The sequence below is a fragment of the Agelaius tricolor genome, unplaced genomic scaffold (genome assembly GCF_023055355.1).
Source record: "Agelaius tricolor isolate 1412-34295 unplaced genomic scaffold, bAgeTri1.0.p SCAF_1, whole genome shotgun sequence".
NCBI classification, from domain to species: Eukaryota; Metazoa; Chordata; class Aves; order Passeriformes; family Icteridae; genus Agelaius; species Agelaius tricolor.
This window is the reverse complement of record NW_027269261.1, coordinates 51276989-51300021: the sequence shown is the minus strand read 5'-3', so window position 1 is coordinate 51300021 and position 23033 is coordinate 51276989. Positions and strand designations below refer to the sequence as shown.

The following is a 23033-nucleotide window of genomic DNA, read 5'->3' as shown; positions in this document are numbered from 1 at the left end:
CATGTCTACCTAAAGCCTCTGGTGAGGTTTGTTGGCCTTGGGTGCCATCCACAGTGTGTTTCCTGCTGTGCTGCAATATGTACAGTTACAGTACATAAAAAGCTGTTCTTGGGGACAAACCACCTTTTTCTTGGTTGTACCTAGCAGTTTTTGGCAATTTTGGCTTAATCAGCAATGTTGCTGCAATAACTTCTGAAGTTACATGGATTTTGTGTTGTGGACAGTGGGAGGTTGTGAGCTTGATAAGCTGACAGGTTGTTATTGGCACTCCACTTGAACTTCTGATGGAATTGAACCTTCAGCATTGATTTCCTTAAGTTTTTGGAGCTTTTCTGGGCTTCATGAAGTGCACTACTCCTGATCTTCACCTTCTTGGCTAGGAAAATAAATAAGGTCAAACAATTAATATTAGAGCATTCATCTGTCACGCTCCAGAAGAGCCTGTCGCCTCCAGAAGAGTCCTGTGACAACTGTGACTCCATGGGAAGCCCACACTGGAGCAGGCTCCTGACAGGCCCTGGGAATCTATGGATAGAGAAGCCCAAGCAAGAGCAGATTTGCTGGCAGGACTTCTGACCCACAGTAGGGAACCCCCACTGAAGCAGACTGTTCCTGAAGGACTGCACCCATGGGAGAACCACTCCTGGAGCAGTTTGTAAAGAATTGTAGCTCATGGGAAGGGTTCATATTGGAGAGTGTTTAGAGGACTGTCTCCCAAGGAAGGAACTCCACACTGAAGCAGGGGAATGACCTCCCTGAGGAGGAAGTAGCAGCAGGAACAACATGATCAACTGACCATAACACTCATTCTCCATCTCCCTGCACTGCTGAGTGTGGAGGAGGTAGACAGTTGGGAATTAAGTTAAGCCTGGGAATGAGGGGAGGAGTGGGTGGAGTGTGTTTTTTAGGATTTGCTTTACTTCTCATTATCATGCTCTTATTTTGATTGGTAATAAATTCAAACAAGTCTCCTAAATCAAGACTGTTTTGCCTGTTGTTTTAACTGGTGAGTGATCTCTCCCTGTCCTTTTCTCAGTTCATGAGCCTTTTGTTATATTTTCTCTCTCCTGCCCAGCTCTCTTCAGAGGAAGAGAGTGATAGAGCAGCTTTGGTGGGCATCTAGCCCAGGTCAGACCATGACAGGATTTTTTTTGGGGCGTGCCATGATGTTTGATGTCAGAGAGTGTCAGGAGTGGCCAGCAAAGACTCTTAAGCCTCAGTCCAAAAATGGGAGGAAAAATAACGGCATTCTTGTGCACCCATTAGGTTGTATTCATGTTTGTTGGTAGTGATTAATGATTCCTCTGTAAAAGTCGCAGTGTCCAAGTTGACAACTTTGCGTGTTAATCGTGCTACAACTTGATGCGAGTCTTTGGGCTGTCTTGCTCTGCCACAGTCCATTTAGCCTGTTCATTTGTAGCTGAAACCAACAAACAACCCATCAGGGTGCTCACATCTGTGTGTGTTATGTGCTGGATCTGGCTGGATCCAGTATCAAATTCGGAATGGTGGTGGAGGAATTTGCTTTGCTGTGGTTGCTGACAGTCATTTTTTCAGCCCCCTCCTGAAGTACGGCAACAGTTTGCCAGATGTGCACAATGTCAGCATGCTCACACATGTGGAACGGGTAAACAGGGTTTCCAGCCCTCTGATCTTCAGATACAGCCATTGATTTGGATCTCAAAACCCACACTGCTGCTGGTCCTTGAATGGAGAGAGAAGGAAAGGTTCCTGTCATACTGCCCTTCTGGAGACATTAGGGATACATAGGCAAGGACATATGTCCTGCACCAATGGAAGTGGCTGGTTGTCAGAGTGTAAGCTTGCCTCCTCAGTGTCCATGTGCAGATACAGGAGAGTCCTTATTGATTAAATCCTCACAGATCTGTGGTTCCTATAGATCAGTTAACCTGTCAGCACAAGTCCTCCAGACCCCAGTCTCAGAAGCATCTGGGCATAACAGAGGTCATGTATGCTGGAGATGCACATTGTAAGTCCACCTAATCATTTGCCAGGCAAAAGCCTCTCTAAAACCTTGCCCTTGGTATAACCACTGCATCTTTTCTATTTTAAGGAGTATTCAGAAGATCAGGATAGGCAGACAGATAATATATATAATCACAGAAAGGCCTTCTCCAGCAAGTGATGATAGAAGTGCTTTGTGTTGTGATAATGCCTATGTATTGTGCAGAAATTTCACTTCCTTAAATGGAAATACACCAAATACTTAATTTTTCTCTTGCTTTCACCATCTTTCAACAGATTTAGATATCTGTCTTTGAAAGTGTAAAGCTAACTGGTCGAATGAGTTTGGTTGCTGCATCTTGAACATTTAATTTTTCCTTATGCTCTGGCGTCTGTTATTCTTTAGCACAATCACACTGAATATCAATTAGGAGACAGGAGGATGATTGTGGAAAACTTGGTGAGGGGGATGCTATGCTGGCTGGAATTTTGGCTATTGTGAGTGGGGATGCATGTCTGCTCTGAACGCTTTCTGAACTTTAGAAACTCTGTAGTATTAAACTACGTGTGCTCTGCAGCAACACAAGATTTTGAGATCCCTGTGATTTGCATTCCTCTCTCCAAAATCACAGTAAATGGTCTCTTCCACGGACAGGAAGACAAGACAAGTGGTCAGTGCCAAAGTTATTTAGCAGATGGTGCTTGAGTAGTGAGCAACATCATCATCATTTCAAGTGTAAGGCACATAATAGATGTCTACCAGCCCGGCAAATGAGACCCCTGGAGTTACTCTCATGCATCCGTCTCCCATCCTGCAAGATGCTGCCATCTGTCAAGACACCGAGCCAGGCCTCACTTAAATAAATAAAGAAATCTCTTTCCCCCTTCTTTCCAAAGCACTTGCCATCACCTGGGTTAATACACTCTCTGTGGGCTTACGTATGTCACACATGTGAAGGGAGGAGGAAATATAGATACAAATATGAGGGACGTGCCCTTGGGTTCTGTCACTGGGGGCAGGCAATGTTAATGCATGGTAAACCTTTTCAGAAGAACATTCAGTACTTAAATGCTATTGAACACCAAGCATAAGCAGTAATGGCTCTTGCCATGATTGAACCTCCTGTTTCTCTTCCTTTTGGCAGAGTGTGACAAGCTGCGGCGGGATGGCTACCGGAGCTCGCAGTATTACTCTCAGGGCCCCACCTTCTCATCCTCCAGTGCAATCTGTGGAAGCTACCAGGATGATTATGAAGAAATTGAACAAAAGGTAATGGTGGGGGGAAAAGTGCTGGAAAAAATACTTGTGTGGTGCAGTGTAATTGCCTGCCATAACATTGGTCAACTAAGGCAGGATTTTTAGAGGATCACAAAGATGTTTATTTCTTTGAATTGCAGTGACAGTAGTTCATCTGAATTTAATAGTGTCTTAAAACTCCTAATTTTACCCATGCAGTGATACACAGCTCCCACTGGTATGTTCAGAGTGTGAAAGAAGGGGTTTGGTAATGTTCTGGAGGGAAGACTCCAGCAAGGGTAGCTGCTAAATTGCAGGAAGAGCTATTCAGCAGCCATCAGCATACTTGAATTGTAACTTGGATAGGTGCACACTTCGAATTGCTAATGCAGGTGGTTATTCAGTAAGGTAGGGGCTTTGTCCTAATGCATCACAACTGTTTACTAATGGAATCCAGAAAATGAAGATTGTCCACTAAGTTGGGTTTATTGCCTTTCTTTCAGTTTACTTCATGATTTTCATGCTTATATCCCCACATCTCAACTCTTAGAATCTAGAAATAAATAAAATAAAGAGAAGGAACAGTTGATCACAAGTTTTAAGAACGTTATGAAGCCATATTGCTTTGTACATCAATTTATATTGATTTCAATTACAGAACTAGTAAGTTGTGTTACTGTTCTGAAGAAGAAAAGTTCTGCTCTTCTGCCTTTGTGGTGCCTGTAGGCTCTGAAGGAAAAGCTGACTGTGGTGTAGTGGTTTAGGATGTTACTGCTGGGGTGTATGCCTGCCTAAAACTGAAATGCCAGAGCTCCTAGCATTTTCAAGATAGATATTCTAGAATACTTTGCCAAAAACAGCTCTTGCTTCGAGAGTGGGAGGATATCCTTGATTGTAACACAGTTTAATTTCTTTGAATTGTTACTAAACCATATGTCCTTGTGGTAATATGGACCAAATAACTTTTATCAGCAAAATGTGCAGACTCTGAGAATGCACTTTAGTAGATACAGTGTTTTTGAGTTTTATCCTCCATGGGTTTTAGTCACATAATAAGAGGTATTGTGGAATATGTAGAGTCTCTTGTCCAGGTGGTGATTGCATTTTATCTGTGTATTGGCAGGGAATGTCAGAGCATCTTGTTTAGCTGTGTGTGGTATGTACTGGCAGTGAGCCGAGAATGTAAAGCACATTCATACTGTGGAATACATTATAATGGTAATTTGCAAAACCTTGCTGAGTTCACTGGAATTATGATTTCCAATGGGGAAAGTATTAACACCTTGTTTGTTGCTATTAATTAATGTCCTGCACATAAATGCATACATACATGCCATCAACTTGTCCTGGCCAGTGCTGTGCAGCATATAACCATCTGCACACGTAAAACTAATGTAACATTTAAAAAATAGGAGTACACTTTTCTTTAAACAATTTGCATGAAAGTATATAAGCATGGGTGGGAATTCTTGGAGACTGAGAGCTGTCATCCTTTCTTGGTTAAGGGTTTTTTGAGTGTTAACATAATGTGTTACTAACAATTTCTGTGCATTCTGGAGAAAATTAATGTAACTAAGTATGCTTTAAATATAGGATAGCACTTCCATTTCAAATTGGAATAGGTTCCTTTAAATATTGTAGCTGAAAGGATGATTCAGAGCTGTGGAGAAAGATAGCTGCCAAACTGACAGTCTTGGCTGTTACTGATTATCTCAGAACCTTAGCCTTAACCCTGCCACTCTTATTTCCAGCTCACAAAGACATAAATTTTTTGTAAACTGTAGCATGATTCTCCATTAATATTGTATAACTTTCTTTTGTGGAATTTTTTGACCACTATCTCTGTTTAATTGGCACTTTTATTTTTAAATGCTGTAAATGTTTAATCTTTCTTTAGAAGATTGTTTACTTTCTTTAGAATGTTTACCACAACAAATTTCTGACCTTGAATTATTATCCTACTGGTAAAGAGCCAAGTAATTCTAATAAGTCTTATGCCTTGAGGGGGTCATATTTCAGCTGTCAGGAGAGTTCTTCGGTAACAGTGTGGAACTAGGGTCACCAAAAATCCTGTGATTCAAAATGTGAACTCCTTATTGCTAGATGAAAGCTTTGTTGTCTATTTAAAGCAAAAAAGCCAACATTTAAATTCTGTGTATGCAGTATTTAATAATTGAAATTTGAGAACAGCAAAATAATGATGGGTGGATGAATACTCTTTACTGTTCATAAACTTCTCCGTTGATATAATTGCCAACTGACAGCAAAAAAGAATGGGTGATATCACAAAGGAAACCAGCTTTCCCTGTTATTTTTAATCTGCTTCTAAAACTAAAAACCATAGCCAGATATTCTGCTTGTCTGTCTACAGTGGAGACAATATGAAACCATTGTTAGGTGTCGATCCACAAACATTTTCAGGTTTTATGGAGGTGGGTGTCTGTCAGCAGAGGGTAATAGTCACACTACCAAGCACGTTGTGTTTCAGCATCTTAGGAAATGTCTAAGATAAGCAGAACATGTGCTGTTCCAAAGGAAAACCACTAAGGAGAAGCAGGCCCAACTCAAAAATGAATGAACAAAATTAGAAAACATAGAAAGCTGAAATCTCTGAGTGGAAGTTGATATAAAATAAAGTGTTTGGATCTGCCCTTTTAATGTTGATTCTTACAAGTTAGATTAATGGAGCACAGGCCAAGCTCCAGTGTAGTACTGATCCTAATTGAGTTTGTTGGTGATTAAATTGGTTTACCTGGATTTTACATCTCAATGCTGTGACCAGTCTTCTCCTTTCTTGTATCTTACATGCTGCTGTTTGTGACAGAGCTTGGGAGCTATTCCTGTCGTTCAGTGTTACTCTGTTTTACCAGTGTGAAAGATGTTTTGAAATGTCACATTCAAACTCCAGTTCTCCTTATGTTCTGAAATGTATGCATGTGTATATTAACTGAATTTGTCTTTTGTGTGTTTTTTTTCTTACTCCTTTTTCTTTCCCTTTTTACCACTCATTCTCTTTGTTTCTTTTTGTCTCACTCAACAGTCTAGTCTGTTAGACTGCATCTCTCAGTCTTGCATTAGCGCCTGCTGTAACTTGGTTCCCTGGAAAAACAAGGTACTTTGCCCACAAGTGGGACCATCCAGCTGCCATATCTGCAGCTTGATGTTACTTGTAGTATTTAGCCTATATGCAGTCTTTTTCTGCTCTTAGCCTTCAGTTGTTACCTGCTGCTTTTTTCTGCTTAGGAAAAAAAAAATTAAAGAAGAGTCCCGTGCCAGGTTTGCTTCTTCTGTGTTCCTCTGTACTCCTTTTTGTCTGCTGTACAGTATCCTGTATTTACTTAGTTCACAGAGTTTTTTATTCCCTTTTTTGTCTATTAACATTAGTCTCCTTTGAAACCCCTCCCCAATGCTTCATTGGCTTTTAATTAGCCAAGGAAAAACTCTACTAATTTGGAGGAATGTGTCTTTCTTGAATGATAAATGTGAACTATAGAGAATACCTGCTCCCAAGCATGCAGTATTGCATATATTATTCCTTTATTCCATTTATGAAAATGTTTGTGCACCCAAAACTCATGGTGTTTTTCCCTACATCATGTCATTTGGCTTAGGAACTTTGCTTTGATAGTTATGCTTTGGGTGAAGAAACACTTAACTTCCCTTATTGGAGGACAGGGAGTGTGGGATGGGGTGAGAGTGTATTTTTGCCACTGTGATCATCTGAACTGTTAGTTATCTCTCCAATTTCTGCACTAAACTGTTTAGTATCTTAAGTGGAAACAAGTGCTCTAACTGTATTGATTTGAGGAAGTCTAATGCAAAACTTTACTTGCTGCTAAGAGGAGGTAAAGTTGGGCACTTCAGTTTTGGAGGTAGGAATGCCTAAAAACCCCCGAGGTGTAAGGTCTGGCAGAGCTGAAGATGCCTCTGGGTGATGGTGTCTTCAGGTGGCTTCCCTGCCCCTCTGCTGCAGCTGCATGGCGCTGCTCTTGTAAGCAGCACATGTATTTTATACCATTTACAGTGGTTTGATTTTTTAAAATACTGTGCCATTTACTGAGCTGAAACAGCTGCTCATAATACATGAAATGCCAAAGCGTTAAGGAGGTGAGTACAGAAAATTTTGAACAAGGAAAAGAGGGTAATTCTTCACATACTCAGACTGTGCATGGTAAGGGGTAAATCGGGCATGCTGAAAGTTTACATGAGTTTAGAAAGCAACTGGGTACATTCTTGAAGGGCAAGGACTCAATCCAATGCTGAGAGAATATTCAGGAAAAGTATCTGCTCTGTGCATCCTCACATTTAAATTTTACCTTGATACAATTCATTGGTCTTTATCTTAAGGCAAATACTAGATAGGCTTTTAGAGCTCCAAACAGCACAGATCTTCTTGTGGTTTTTATCCCATTACAACAGAGTAGAGGAAGAAGAAAATAACATTTCTGCGGTGCTTGTTAAGGTGATAAGTTGTTTGATAGTCAGTAATTTCACTGACAAAAAATCTTTTCCTTACTGAGACACAGTGAAGGTTATGAAGTGAAGAATTTAGTAGAATAGCAGTGCTGGCTAGTGCAACTGGAGACGTGTGTGTAGAAGTAATAAAATGGAATTGTCTGTGAAAACTGAGGGAACTAGACTGGTGACCTTGGTCTAGAGGACACCAAAAAGAGTCAAAGACTAATTCATCTAAAGTGTAAATTCATGTAAATTTATAATCTGGCAGTGTTCCATGAGACAGTGTGAAACCCCATGGGTTGAATTAGGCATGTGAGGTGCCATTCTCAGTTGGCTAGGTTTGGGTCTTGGGTTTCTTTTCCCTGTTATTGGTTGTCTTGATCCCTTGGTGTTGGAAAAATGGCTCTTGAAGCCATCAAACCTAGTAGGACACTGGAGGCAGAAATAGGATGTTGGCAAATATAATAGACAGCTGAACTCATATGGCTGCTGTCTGCAACACTGATTTTTTTTCATTTATTTTGTTTTTCTGATAAATTATGATTTTAGAAGTGATTTTAGTAGACAGTAGGATAATGACTAGAAGTAGACAGTAGGCATGACTAGAAGTTTGAAATCTCTTTGCTGAAAAGTAAAATTTGTATGGATTAAATTCTCCTGGAGGTTCCATCTTTTTTAGATACTGTAGTATAAACGCCTGTTATATGAAAAAGATTTAAAATAAACAGATTATTTAGGCAGAGAGTGCTGCAAGATACATAGCATAAACTCATTTGTCATCTGGGACCTCTCAAATAGCATGAAAGTGCTGAGATAGTGAAACTCTTTTGTTGTATCTCAGCAGCTGAGTTGGCTGGGGGACAATATGTCAACAAGGCATTGGAGAGGCTCCAGCTCACTGAGCCATATAGCTTGTCTATAGGATATTTATAGGCCATTTTTCTCCTGGGTTCTTATTTTAACTCCCATTTGAAGGTTCATGCTTTTCCCCCCTAGTGCATGTGTGTGGAAACACTGCAAGGTCCAAGGCTGCTGCTTTCACATCCCACCTTTTACCCCTTACCATGTCCATGCAAAAGAATGAATTCCAACAGATTTTCCTGTGGAGATGAGCATAGCAACCCTTCCAGGGATTTGGGCATTAAGACTGGCAGTAAAATTATTATGACTCAGAGATGCTTTAAAAATGGGACAAGTTATGAACATAGAGTTTATGATCAGCTATGCCTCATTCTGATTCCAGTGTAGCAGACCTGACTAGAGAAGACATTCCTGTCACACAGGAGCAATTCACTGCATCTTTCAGCAAGCTTCTGTGCTGTAAATCTGGGAATGTTTGCTAAAAATATGGAAATCTCATTTTCATCCTGATTAAAGAGGTGAATAATTTCTGTCTGAAGAAGGCTGAAAGATGAGTTGCTGCCTTCCTCTATGTGTAATAAAGCTGTGCACAGCTTTGTCATGCATATACCATTATCACTGAGAGTACTTTGGAGAAAAGGATATAAGTAGAGACAGTCATGTTTCTTCAGGAGCCATGGAAAATGTACCTACAGTTGAAATGTGAACACTTATTCCTACACCCAAAACCACTTCCATCTCTTCTACTGAATTATTTTGTAGAAGTATGTGTATGTGTCCTGTGTCAGTGGGTTGTTCTCACAGACACTGCTTTGAGCTCAACTGCACCATTGAGTTTTCAGTTGCTTTTCATTGGTTATTTGCTCATATAACCTGACTTATTTCTGTCTGTCTTCCTCCATCTGTCCCAAATTTTCTCAGCTTCTAATTCTACAAAATTTCTGATTGATGTTTCACATTCTTTGAAAAATTAGGATTCCCTTGTAGCAGATGCTTCACTTCTTCAGTTTTTCTGTTTGTGTACTATAATAAAAAACCTGTTCTGCTTGGCTTGGGTAATTTCTTTGGAAAGGAAGCATGGCTTTGTAACCAGTACCTCTGCCACTTAACGGACTGGAGTAGCCCTTGGAGACTGCTGCATGACAGCTGAGACCTGGCACTGAAGTGCAGTCTGAAGGTGACACTGATGCTGACTGTATCAAGCAGGCAGTGTATTTGAAGGTCGCTGGTGCTTATCCTCACCCCAAACAAACTGCAAAATTATGCTTGAGGTGTCTCTCTTGGTCTCTCTGATTCAGGTGGACAAAAGCTCATTGTGGACCAGGGAAAGCAACACTTCTTTGCCTCAACCCTAGCTTACTCCTTCAAGTGCATATACACATGCCAGCTGTGGCAGATGGGCTGTCACCCCCCTGCCATGTTCCTTACAAACCCTTTCTTTCTCTCTCAATCACTTTTTAAACCTAACTGGGGGAAGCATGGCCTGGAGGCAGCTTTCCCTTCTTCATTGGCATGCCTGTCCCAAATTTATTAAGTTAATGAAAGTGTTTATGAATTTGGGTAATTTGAGGTGGGAAAGTCCTTGTGTTTGTAAGTACATATATATGTGCCCACACTGTATATATATGTAAACAGTGTATGGACACACTCTCGAAAAAAGATGAGCACATCATATTATTACTTGGGTTTAGAGCCTTTTAGAAACAGCAGAGGCCTGAAAAAGTTCTGGTGTCCTCCAAGAAGGTTGTATTGATAGAACTGCCAGGGCTTTCACTGGGCTGAGTGAGCCCTTACCTACAGAGCAGTATCTATCCCTTCCACAGCCTCTGTAGGAAGAAAATTCAGGGATGTCAGAAATTGATTATTTCCTTGAAGAAAAGCTCCCATGTTTTGAAGTGTGGTTCCAAACCACAGTATAATATTAGTAATGGTTTCATTGCCTGAAATGTTTTTTTAGTGTTGCTTGAACAGTTTCTACTTTTCTCTTACTTTTTGCCTGGAAGTGGCTTTTATTTTTATTTTCTATTTAATAAAGTGTTGGACTCTGTCCTAAAGAATATAGAGTCAAAGCATAACAGAATAAATAAATGGTTATTTATTTATTTATTTGTAAACAGTGGGAACTCCTCATAGTAACAGGAAGAAAATTAAAATCAGAAATGATAAACAGAGGTTGCAGCATTTATTCAGTGCAGCTCTCAGCATTTGAGCATGTCTTTTGTATAGCATTCAGGTACAAGAGAAAACAGATCACTTATTCTGAACACCCACAAGAATAAAAAATCCATCTGTTATAAATAGCTGTGATGTTTCCTTCCATGCCTGTGCAACAGTGAGGGGGGAAGAGGCAGTGGCCCACTACTGACAACCCCGTTCTGAGTAGTATTTGACTTTCCAAAGGGTGAGTGTAATAGAGAAAAGAGGGGGGTAATTCTGGTCTGGTGGTAGGGAGGAAGGTCCCAAAGCAAACTCCTCTGAAGCAGAGGAGTCGGCAGGTTGCAGAGAAATCTCTGCTAGTGCTGCAAATGCTGTGCAACTCCTCTTCTTCCATGTTCTCTTTTTTGTTTTGTCTGGGGGCAGAAGGAGACTGTGGTTGGGTTTCCTGCAGGTTTTCCTTCCTATCCTGTTTCTGGGATTCCCTGAAGTGCCTTGCTGCTTCTCTCAGGTTCACTTGGGTTTGTGACCACCTGCTAGAAGCCCCAGTGATGGACAAGTACTGTCCAGTCAGTAAAAAGCTGCTCCATGGCTTTCTCTGCCATTATTGTCATGCAGGCAAAGACCTAGTAATGAAAACAGATTTGCTTCCCAAAAGGAAATGTTTTTTTTGGCTTACAACTTTGGTGGAGGGATTTGCACAAGCTGCTGCAACCTGTTTTTCTCGTGCAGAAAGATTTTTGTTTTATTGGTTGGGTTTTGTGGTTTGTTTCTTGTTTTTTTTTTCTTTTCTTAAATAAAACACTTCATGGAATTGAGTGCAGCTCAAACTGCCACTTTGAGAAGAACTGACTTTTAAAATTATTGCTCTGTGGCTACTAATAATATTAAGTGCTTTACCCCTGAAAAATGAGTAACCCCTTGAACTGTGGCATGAGTTTCTCCAAGACCAAAGCAAAATTACTTGCTTACCTCACTGATCCATGGGTGATGATTCTGTGGAGTGTGCTGATTGGTTCTTTTACTGAGCTCTGCTAAAATCTGTCATTTAGTAACCCGATTCTTGCTGGGACCTTACACATTCATACAACCTAGTGCAGCTGGAACAAAGCAGTGCTCAAATCTCATCTTCTAATAGGGCATGGGGAAGTGAAAGGGGAAGGGAAGGCAAACCTTGGTGCAGGGAGAGAAAAGGGTTAATCGCTGCAGTGTCAGTGTGTAAGGTGTAATTAGTTACTGTGCTTTGCTATGTGCAACACCACGCCTTTCTCCTTCATTGGTATATATTCCTTAGACTAATCAAATGTCTTGAAAAAATGCAAACTAGATGTTTTATTGTGCATTTTTTGTCTATGTTTAAAACTTCCCTTTATGTAGGTCAAAGTGTGATATTTGTGAGGGTGTGTTTTGCTCCACAAGCAATCAGTGCTGACTGCAGCAGCAACACCTTAGTAATACCACAGTCCTACCTATTTTTTTTAGTAGTAAACTCACAGTGTTGTATATATTTCTGTTTGTAGTGTCCTGTCTCTCCCCCTGAAGAAGAAAAGCTTATTACCATCAAAAGGCCTAAAAGTCCAGCTACAAATGAGTTGTCAGATATCAACACCCAAACCAACTGGACTAAGTCTCTCCCACTGCCAACGCCAGAAGAGAAAATGCGACAACAAGCACAAGCCGTCCAAACAGATGTGGTTCCTATTAATGTGACTGGTAGGCTTTTAATTTCAGTAATTGCATTACACTGATGAGGGAGGGCAGAGATGAAAGGGGATTCGTACAGTTGGCTAGTCTTTCAACACTCATTTATTCAATGCATGAATTTTAAATTACTTACCACACCTTTCTATGAAACCCATTTTGCATTTAATAGTCTAAATCTGAACTTAACTAGAAAATATCAAAATCCCTTGAAATTGTCAATAATGGAGATAGTTAAAGTATATGGGCTCGAAACAGCTTTAGATATTCACGAAGTGCAAGAATTTGGCTGATAAATAGCAGTGTTTTGCTGTGGACTGCACTGAGGATATGTATTTGAAAATCATGTTCATCCAGTGTTGATGATATTGTAAGATTTTCTTCTAGGAATTTTATTTAAGGAGGTATTCAGGAACTTCTGTGTTCCAAAGACTAAATGTTACAAAAATCAAGAAAAAAAGCTCTAGGGTCTAATTTTTATCAGCAACAAAAGTTTTAGGTGTCAAGGGAGAGTAGGGTTAGAACAGCAAACATTAATGATGGTAGCACCTTTGAGTAATACTCTATGTAAGACATTTATTAAGTTAATGAAGGTGTTACATACCTTCATAACTATAGTCCACATCTTCTTGTTATGAACTGTGTATTAACTCTTCATTTTGAAAATGCTCTTTGATTTTAAGTTGCAGAACTCTCACTCTGTGGAAGTTAAATTACCCTAAAGCCTAATGCTGAATAGATACTTCATTGTATGTAAAACAAAATTTCTGTCAAAGATGGAATTATCACTTCAGTTTAATAACCCCTTTTTTTCTGCACAGTATCAAGATTGTCTCTTATTAGTTAATTCAAATAACTGACTGCTTGCCTGCCAAAGCCAGGATGATATTCAATATCCAATTTATTTCAAATGCCATATGGCGTGCTCTGACTCCATGCTTACTCTGACAATCAATAGCTTGCAATGTTTGGTTCTGTTTTGAAAGTAAATTAGGTTCTCTTTCCCTTCTACCAATGCTTTTTTTCACCTGTATTTTTATAAACTAGTATTTTAATTAGTATTATTTAATAGTATTTAAATAATCTAGTAGTATAGGAACAGGACAGCTGTAGCAAACATCAGCAAACTCTGAGAAATCAATAATTATTCCTTAGATAGTAGAAAGTATTTGAAGTAAACAGATGAAGATAACATGAAATTATGAATACTCCACCTCTGGAAAACTAATAAAAGGAAAATACATGCAATCCTGAAATGTCACTTTGCCAGTTGGTATTATCTAGGGAATTTAGGGTACAGATGCAGAAGGCAAGTTACGGGAACAACAGATAATCGGACATAATCAATAAGCTTGAGTAGGGCTTAGATACTGTGACAGCAGGAACACAGTTTACTTAGAGAAACAGTAATCTGTTGTTCGATTTAATGACCCTGCATACTGCAGAAGATATGGGAGAAGTCAACAGATGAGAAGAAAAATGAGGTAAAGGGATCAAATAACTCATAGAATTAATTCAGCATCATGTGGAACATTACCTTGTTTGGATAAATTATGCTTGTGACTTCAACCTGCATAATTTGATTGGTGTAGCAAAGCTTGTGTCCACTGGATTCTTTAGCCAGGACTCGGGAAACTCAGCAATTCTCAACTTTTGTGATAGAAATGGTGCACATGCATATTATCTCTCACTTTTCTGGAGTGTGTGATTGAGCACTTACTCCCTTTTAAACATGGTAGTTGGAAGAGATAGAAAAGGGAGGGCATTAAAGGAAGACTGCTTTTACATCATGTGATCTGGTCTCCAGGATCCACCATTCCCCTTCCCTTGAAATAATTGTATTGCTACTGTGAAACAAGGCAAGCTTGTGAGCCACACACAACATACAGAAAAAGCTGCTGTCCTTGTTCCTTTTAAAAAGTCACAATCTGCTCCCCTCCTTTTCTCTCCCACTCACCAAGTAATTTTGTTTTGTGAAGTTCCTTATGTTACTGCACGAGGCAGGAAAAAAACTGACAAGAAATCCGGTGCCGTTTGTTCAACATAACACAGAACAAACCACTGAGGATTTTTGTTTTGATTTGGCTTTTTCCTTCACACACTCTTTTTCTAATTCTCCCAGAAGAGAGGTCAAAAAAACTTCCGTTTTATTACTCCTGGCATGAAATAAAAGGTTAACCTCTGAAGAGGCTGCTGACAATTGATAACGTTTTCAGCAGTGCATTAGTGGTGATTCTGCTACAAAGGCCTCTCACGTGGCTGTGCAATAAATGCTCCATGAGTTCAGCTTTCAGGGCTCTTTGGTGAACAGATTGCAACTAATACAGTAGTCATAAAAATCTGTTGGATAGCCTGAAGGTGCAGGGGCATTGCATTAGGCTTACAAGCTGCTGACTAGACATCCAGATTTGGAAGCAGTTTCAGTCTCGGAGTGCCTGGGCTGAGCTTTGTTCTGGAAGGGGTTGGACTGAATTTTTCCGTGGTGGCCAGTCTTTACATATACATATCTTGTGGGTTAAAAGATATATATGTATATATAATGGTGTCTGTTCTCATGGGCTTTCTGGAACTAACTTTCTTTCCAGATGGAGGAGTCTGGTAATGGTGGAGGTGATCAGTGCCAGGCTGGATCCTGCAAAATATTTAAGCATTTGGTTGAGTCCAGCTTGACTGACTTCAGTGAGATTTAAGTGCACACTTAAATATTTTCTGTGTATCCAAGGAAACTGGGAAACTGAGTATACTGCATGAGAGACAACTGAATAAAGTATTTAAGGAATACCTATATGATTCATTACAAACCTGTAAGAGAAGGAGAAAAATATTCTTAAATCTGTAAAATAAATTTACTGTTGATATCGATACTTTCTAAAATGAAAAAGATGGCAGTGAAGAAAGAAAAAAAGACTGAGACATTCTGATTTTGCTTGTTGGATTTCACTGAAGTTGCTATTTTGAAATTCTACAGATTTGTATCATGGCCTTTGTGTATCAAAAGCCATTAAAGATGGATTGGTTGAGTTAGCTTTTAGGTAGCTCATTTGGAACAAGTTACTGTGGATCATTTGACACAGTAATATTTCTTCATGACCATCCTGTTTGTGCTGTCTGAGCCTTCATGTAAAAGACTCTCTCATTGTTTGCACCCTCTGCTTACCACTTATGTTTTATTCCAAGGCTTCATTCAAAGCTACATTAAAATTTTCTTGTAACGCACCATCTCAGGCATGATTGTCAGCCTTTGAGTTGACAAAGACACATTCAGAGATGCAAAACTTTCTCCTTCAAATCTGTTGGATTTATATAACGTGTTTAGAATTATGTTTATCATCCTGCAGGACAGGATAACCTAATGTCCTGACTTTCGCCCATATGGGTCCTAACATCCTAATAGTGGTGCTGCCCAAGACAGTGAATAGTCTGTCTCAATATTTCAGGACTTCTAAGCCAGTGGGATCCATAGCTCTCAATTTTATAGTTCCCATGGGCTTCGCCTCCTCCCTTAATCTGACTTCAGTCAATCCAAAAGTTGAATGAAACTGGCATTTTGTAACTGCAAGGATTCCACTCGGCAAAAGTGCGGCCTGTGGTCAAGGCTCCGGTCAAACAGAGTCAGAGTCTTTATATTTACAACATGGTAAATGAAAATGCTGCATTTTTTTCCTTGCATTTTCACAAGTCCACATGCTGTACTTGAATACATGACTGTGTCTTTAACTGTTATAGAGATCATGAGGTTTTCTATGCTACTTGCACGACACACATCATACTGATGTGCAGTCAGCCAGGGGTAATTTTTATGATGTATTAGTTACTGTGCATTAATCACTTTTTAGAGGTAAATAATTTGGTCATCAATTTTCAAAAAAAGTATAAAATAGAAAAAAACATGTGCAATGTATATCAAGGTTTTCCCACCTTTAAGTTTTAAATGGATCATCTAAAGGACATTGAGCAGTGCTTTAAAATGCTTAAACTTGTAAAAAGGGAACTTATATGTGAGCTACAGGGGGTAGCTGTTAATGTTTTAGAAGTGGCAGAGAATTAACTTGTGATCTATAGTGCAATCTTTATCTTACTGCTAGTGAAATGGCCAAATTATAAACCTCTAAACAAAAGTGAATTCCTGAAGAAAAGCTTCTTTATGATAGTGGTGCTTCTGGGTCCCATTATGATACAGCACATGGTCATCATAAGGCTTTGTCTGGCAAAGTGCACTTACACTTTTTTTTAGCTCTCGGCATTGTATATTTTTACAATCATCTGTAAAGTTTCAATTTTAAGCAGCTTTCGCCCTGAAATATTTATGAGTCCACAAGATCAGTTTGATCTCTGTGTGCTCCGTAGTTCTTATTTGTATTCGTGCTAAAAGATCAACACCAGAAATGCAGTACACTTGACAGGTTCAGAGGAACTTGGAATGAAAAAAAGGGCCTCATGCGAATTAATGATGGAGCTGTGCAAAGGCATCGTAATAGCTGTTGCCAATGGCAATGTCTGTTCCTGCATAAACCATTGTGATCTTTCATTTTCATGAGCAGATTTGCTTTTTCTGCAGCTCATTACTTAAAAATAACTTAATAAAAAACCACAGAAAAAGCTATGAAGGGCCGAATAAAAGCAAGGATTCTCTTTGCTTTTGGAATTAAAGCTGCTCTCACCAAATTTGTGTTTGGCTCAGAATTCAAAATTCCTTTTAAAACATGCAGTATTGTGTAATGGATAGTTTTGTCTAAAGCCTTACTGTGACAGTGTGCTGTATCTTTCTTCAGTGTAAACCTTCATTGTAGGACCAAGCTAACACCATTGATTAATGCCTTTTTTTCCATTTCTACAACAAAACTAGTGGAAGAAAGTGCATGATGTCAGTGTGCTTGGAAGTAATGTTGCTTTGCTTGTTCTACCATGTATTAGGGGAGAATTTCGACCGCCAGGCCAGCATTCGGCGGTCTCTAATTTACACAGACACGGTGGTAAGACGGCCGAAGAAAGTCAAAAGGAGAAAGACTATTACAGGAATCCCTGACAACATACAAAAGGAGCTAGGTATGGCTCATCAGAACTGTATTCCATCCACTGTTCATTGTCACTGCTTATCATTACTCGACTAATAATATCACCAGTGCTCATGAAACCAAATACAGTCTGATAGCCTATTTCAGTTCCAAATATGTGTGTGCCTCCTTGCCACCTCCTGCATTGGGAAGCTGGGACCTTTAATCTGTTCACTTCCATCTGTTAAAGGGAACAAGGTGTTTGGAAAATGGTGTACTGGTACAATGAAAACCTGCAGGGATGTAAGGTGTCTGGACTTTAATGCTTTCCTTCACATTTGGTCATCTTCTCCAGGATGTTCACCAAAGCAAAACTGAAGTGGGCGGACATTTTGGCTTGTGAGTAATTAGTGGAGTAAATCAATTTATGGATGCCTTCCTGAACCTGCCGAGGATTGCATCTAGAGTGAAAAACCTATTTTCCAGTTCAGTGTTGGCAACCCCTTAAGTATCAGTGTTACATGATTGGAGTAACTTACCTGGGTTTATTAGCTATTCCATATACTCTAAAGGAAAGGGAACTTCCTTTAGAATATATGGAAAAGCTAATAAGCCCAGGTAAGTTGCATTTATTAAGAAGGAGGACTGCCTGAGGTGGTGTAAATGTGACCTATCTTCTTCCCACTTGGTAGTAGATGTGAATTCAAAGCTGATCAAGCAATCTGAATTTTGGCAGATCTTTCAGACACTTTTTGCAGAATTCTTTGATTTAAATTGTGCTATTTTTTAAAAATTATTTTAGCTTTTCCCAGATTATAACTTCACAGATAAAAATATTCTCCCCCTCCTCCTTTTTTTTTTTTCTCTGTAGAAGAAGAATATGTTTTAAAATAGTCTGGCAGAACTTCATTTTGGTGCTTTACATGTGAAATCATCTCATATATTGATGATTTCAGTAAGTTTTACTACCTTGCATGTTGCAGCTATTTCTTTTTTAATTATGTTTTCAGTTCTTGGTTATTTTTCTGGGTTTTTCAGAAACAGAAGCAAAAATCTGTGGCTTGTTTGGATAGGTTTGAAATGAGCTAGAGGGTCAGGCACAGAGAAAGGGAAGAAATAGACAATTACATGCAGAGAAGTTTGTGAGTAGAACTGTGCTCCTTCAGCATCTGTAATGAAACACTGCCCTGCCATGGGAATCCACTGCCTCAAGAAAGCATTTCCAAAATGTTAAGGTTACATTGTGACCACTTCAAAAAGATGTTTCATGTTTGAAAACATCAACTGTAGTTGTATTTGGTGGAGTAAACTGAGAATGCTGTTGGCATCTATCCTATAAAGAATTCTTCAATTAATACCTTCAAAGAAGTTTATGACTTGGCCAATCTGTTTGCTAAGGGTGACAAGTTTTTACCTTGATTTTCATCTTTCATGTCTGTGCTGAGCACATTTCATGTTGCATTGCTTGAAGGTTTTCCTTGGCTTCTATTTTAAATGGTGGACTGACAGTATCCTGCTGTAGTAGCTCTCTCTGGATGGTTCCCGTACCCCTAACCTGCAGGCACACAGGGCTTCAGCCATCTGCCTGAGGGCATAAGTTGTCTGAGGAGCTCCATGTTACTTCCATGGTGGTTGTATCTCTTCCAGGGAGCAAATTTTATGCCAGGAGTACTCTGCGACAGCAGTATCCATCCTCTTAGTGTGTTGGTTTCCATCACAAGACAGAAGGTGCACTAGAAAAGAGTGATAGTGTCTTCATCTCATACCTGGGGAAACCAGACATGCTGCAGTGAAGTGACCTAGCCAGTCAGCCACGAGGCTGCTGGCAAGGCTGGGAATAGCTGCACGTCTCCCCATCCCTGTTCAGTGCACTTTCTTTCTGCTTTTTCTCCCCTGTCACTCTCCAAATATTTCTGTAGCAGTCCATTCCCTATTTCTCTTACGCTGTCCCAAAACAAACAAGGAGTTGTTTTAAGACATTCCACAGTTCATTGGATCAGAACAAGTATCCGGACTAAACTCCAAATCAAGCAATTGCATTATGCCTATTGACATTCTCCCTGTGGTTTCAGCTGAATAAATCTCTTTGTTTCTTCCCTAAAGCATTGCTGTGAATGGCTATAATATTTGTACAAAGATTAAAATCCCTTGGTACACCAGAGTTGCTGCGTGCAGGCTAAATAACCAACATATACAGCAGATTCTTGTAACTTCTTGTTTATGCTTCAGAAGGAAGCAGAAACTTGAGAGAACCTCAAAGCTTCAACCAGGCTCGGACTATTTTCATTTCTTGTGAGAGAGCCTGGAAGAACTTTTGTGAGGCCAAGCTGCTGGGGTTCTCCCTTGGCTGCTTTGGGTCCTTTGGAACAGGAGACCAGGCAGAAGAGAAAGCCTGCACTGGCTGCTGGCCTGAGCTCACTGGATGTGGTGCCCTCATAGAACTTAGCCAGACAATACTGAAAGGAAACATTAACTTCACCCGTGGGCTCAAAGTATCTTTAAACATTCCTGCTTTTTAGCATTGAAATGCTGTTGTGTTTTCACAGGTGTCTTCCAGTAATGAACCAGTCTCTCTGTGTAGACTGGAAAATTCTGCATTAAGAATTCTGCATAAATAAAATGCAGTGTGATAGATGGGATTCTGAAACACAGTAAGAATGTGAAGTGTCTACCAGTTTAGAGATGGCAGTTCCTTTTTGAAGTTGCTTTTTAACTGCAGCACCCTTTCAATACTATTTAGCAGAGTGACACCAAAGTAAGAGGAGAAGGCAAAGCATTCTTCTCTCTGCCAAACACAGCAATGAAAAAGAATTAGTTCTGCATACTTCTGTATTACCTTCCTTGTCTTACAGAACATAAATATTACATGCATATTTAATGGAGTCAGTGTTGGGTCAAAACGGCAGAAAGAGCGATAAACTTTGAGACGTTTTACTTCAAGTGCTCTTGGTTTCTCTGCTCTGTTGCCATTATCCATTGTCTCTAGATGTCTTCTTCAGATGGTACCTTATATGCAAACCTGTATTCCCCCCTCAGACAAGATGATTCCCAAACAGAAGTTTAGTAGAGATGAGTGCCTCTCTGGAAGAACCTGTCACTGGCTTTGCTTATTTATTGGATCTTGGTTATCATCAGCTCCCTTCACGCATTCCAGCTCTCCAGAGGAAGTGAAGGCAGCAAAATTCTCTCCACCTTTCCATGGTCCCTTCTTTGTGTCAGTGCTCTAGGGTCTGGCTCACACTAACTTTCTTTTGTGGAGGTTCCAAGTTACCTGGTTGTGAGTGTTTCTCCAGAGCTCTGCACCAGTGCAGTCCCAGACACCAGTGGGCAGCTTCTGGTGTCCCAGACTCCTTCCCTGTCTTGCAGGAGGAGTAGGTCTCAGACCTGACTATCAGTTCCACCACAGTTCCTAATAAACATACCTAACCAAAACAGGGGACAGGAAAATATCTTTACCTTTTCCACCTTTTTATTCCTCCTTCTTCTGACAGGCATTTTGATGGGTTTTTTTTATTCCCAAAACCAAAAGTTTCTGTCCTCTTGGTTCCCAAAAATGTCTTCTAATTTTATGCTTTGTGTGTACTTCCTTTGGATTATTTAAATCCTTTTTTTCCATCTTACAGATCCAATCATTTTTTTGCATCTTACAGATGCAATTCATAGTCTTTTTGGTTCTGTGATTTTCTTGCCCCATGTACTTTTTTTTCCCCCTTCTTGACCTAAAGGTTCAAAGAGTCAGAATGACCTCACACAGTTTTTTCAGCTTATTTTCCTACCTCACTTTTTCAGTAGCTCCCTTTCACCTATAGGATGTCATGTCAGTCATTGGGATGGAAATGACTGACACCTCAACTGTCAGTCCTTCATTTCTTTCTTGCTGTGCAGCTCAGACCCGTGGCGGTACCAGTTGGTGTCTCAGGTGTCATTTGGGACTGTTGAAGCTCTCTGTTGACATGCCTGAGAAGAAGCAATTCCATCTCAGCAATATGGGGGCAAATGAGTCCTTCAGATCTTTGGAAACTCAGCTGTTCTATTAAAAACGCCTCTTAATTGATAGTCTTCTCCAGTTAGTTCCCTCCAGGGCTAGCAGTCACTCAAGTTACAGGTCCCATGGGTAAGAAAAGTCCCAGATATACCCATTGGTCCTACAGAAATACCACACAAATACCCAGCTGTTCCGGTCAAGTAATACTGCACCTGCTTCTGTTTGGAACTTTAGCAGTCTTTGGAGAGAATATCTCTGTTTCAAAGTTATTGTTATATATACAGTTTTGACTAACGCTGGGTTTCTACCTGTAGTTTTTCACGATTGTACGTTTCCAGCACTATCCATCTATATATCAGATGTTAGAAAGCAGGTATAATCTGCTTTTTGATACTGAGGATGAAAAACACAGATGCCAAGAATATAAATTTCACCAGAGACTGTTAGTTGACTGTTAGTAGACAATCAGAATCAAGAAAACTTGAATTCCTAATATTTACATCAGAATTCTAGCCCTCAGGGTGGCAGTGATATGTGCAAATATTCAGGATTTTTTTTAGATGGCAGTACTGAAAAGTTTCACAGGATTCACTGCAATATTTTTCTTCCCCTCTGAGAGATTACAGATGCTTCATGGAGCACAGTGAAAATTCCTTAAAATTGCCATAAGCCCAGTGTACTTGTCTGTTTCTTGTTGAGCGTCTGTTAAAATCACTCAGTTTCTAATTGCTGGGGTAGAACAAAATAAGAATCTCTGGGGGTTTTTTGTAGCACTAAACTGTGGTGCCTGCACAGTGACTTAGCCAGTTTACCAGGTTTGCAGGAGGATTGCTAGGTGGGGCATGAGGAGGCAGTGAGAGCAACACACCTTAGGAATGTGCCTGTGGCATAAGAGAGGAGTGCTTACATTAGAAATGGTTAGTCAGAAGGTAACAGAGACTACTTCTTTGTTCTCGTTGAAACAGGCATCTGCTTTGTGACACCAACACACACGCTGTTTATATTTTCAAACCCTCAGTTTCCCATGCTCATTTCAATGCAGAGGACCTTTCATGTGATTCTCTGCAACAAGCTGCTGGTGCCACCAGATCAGCTGGAGTCACAGCAGGGCTGCTAGTATCTAGGCCCCAGGGATTATATACAGACACACTTTCTTACCCATCAAATTTGTCATTCTCGATCCCTGTCCTCTCTAATGAGCAACACCAGTGACTACCAGAGTCCACAGAGTGGGTGTTCTTTACTAGCTGCTGGAGCCTGCACTAAACATGCACACGAGTGAAGAGCATTTGCCCTAATTAGGAGAGATTTGCAGCATAGCAGGGTAATGAAAAAGAAAAGAGCATAGATACAGGTCTCCTGTGGTGGACATAGCACTGACTGCAGTGCTGCTGGACGCAGGATAATGCAAAAGGCAGACAGGATAATTGTTACTTTCAGCCACATCTATCATGCACCCAGTTTGCAGCTACTTCTGACTTCATAATGTTCAGCATCTGTAACCTGATGTCTGGTTCTGCAGCATTTTTTGCTGCTGTCTGCTCACACATTGTCCCTGCAACTAGAAGGACTTATGGATGGTATTCTTTAAAAGATCTCATTCTGTTCAAGGATCTTGGTGTTGGAGATATCTTGTATCTTCTGACTGCTATTTATTTAAGTAGGTATTTTCTGACAG

At 40.0% G+C, this 23033-nt stretch overlaps 1 protein-coding gene across 10 annotated transcripts in view; it reads left to right on the top strand.

The window, feature by feature from the left end:
* NHSL1 (NHS like 1) overlaps window positions 1-23033 on the top strand; it is a 176407-nt gene that overhangs the window by 139988 nt on the left and 13386 nt on the right. For 7 of the 10 annotated variants that reach the window (XM_071433862.1, XM_071433852.1, XM_071433883.1 and 4 more), the window contains exons 3-5: window positions 3111-3235; window positions 12196-12388; window positions 17291-17422. In XM_071433862.1, the coding sequence (XP_071289963.1) occupies window positions 3111-3235; window positions 12196-12388; window positions 17291-17422 (450 nt within the window). The remainder of the gene's footprint in view (window positions 1-3110; window positions 3236-12195; window positions 12389-17290; window positions 17423-23033) is intronic. The other 3 variants (XM_071433877.1, XM_071433870.1, XM_071433891.1) reach the window with 1 other exon arrangement.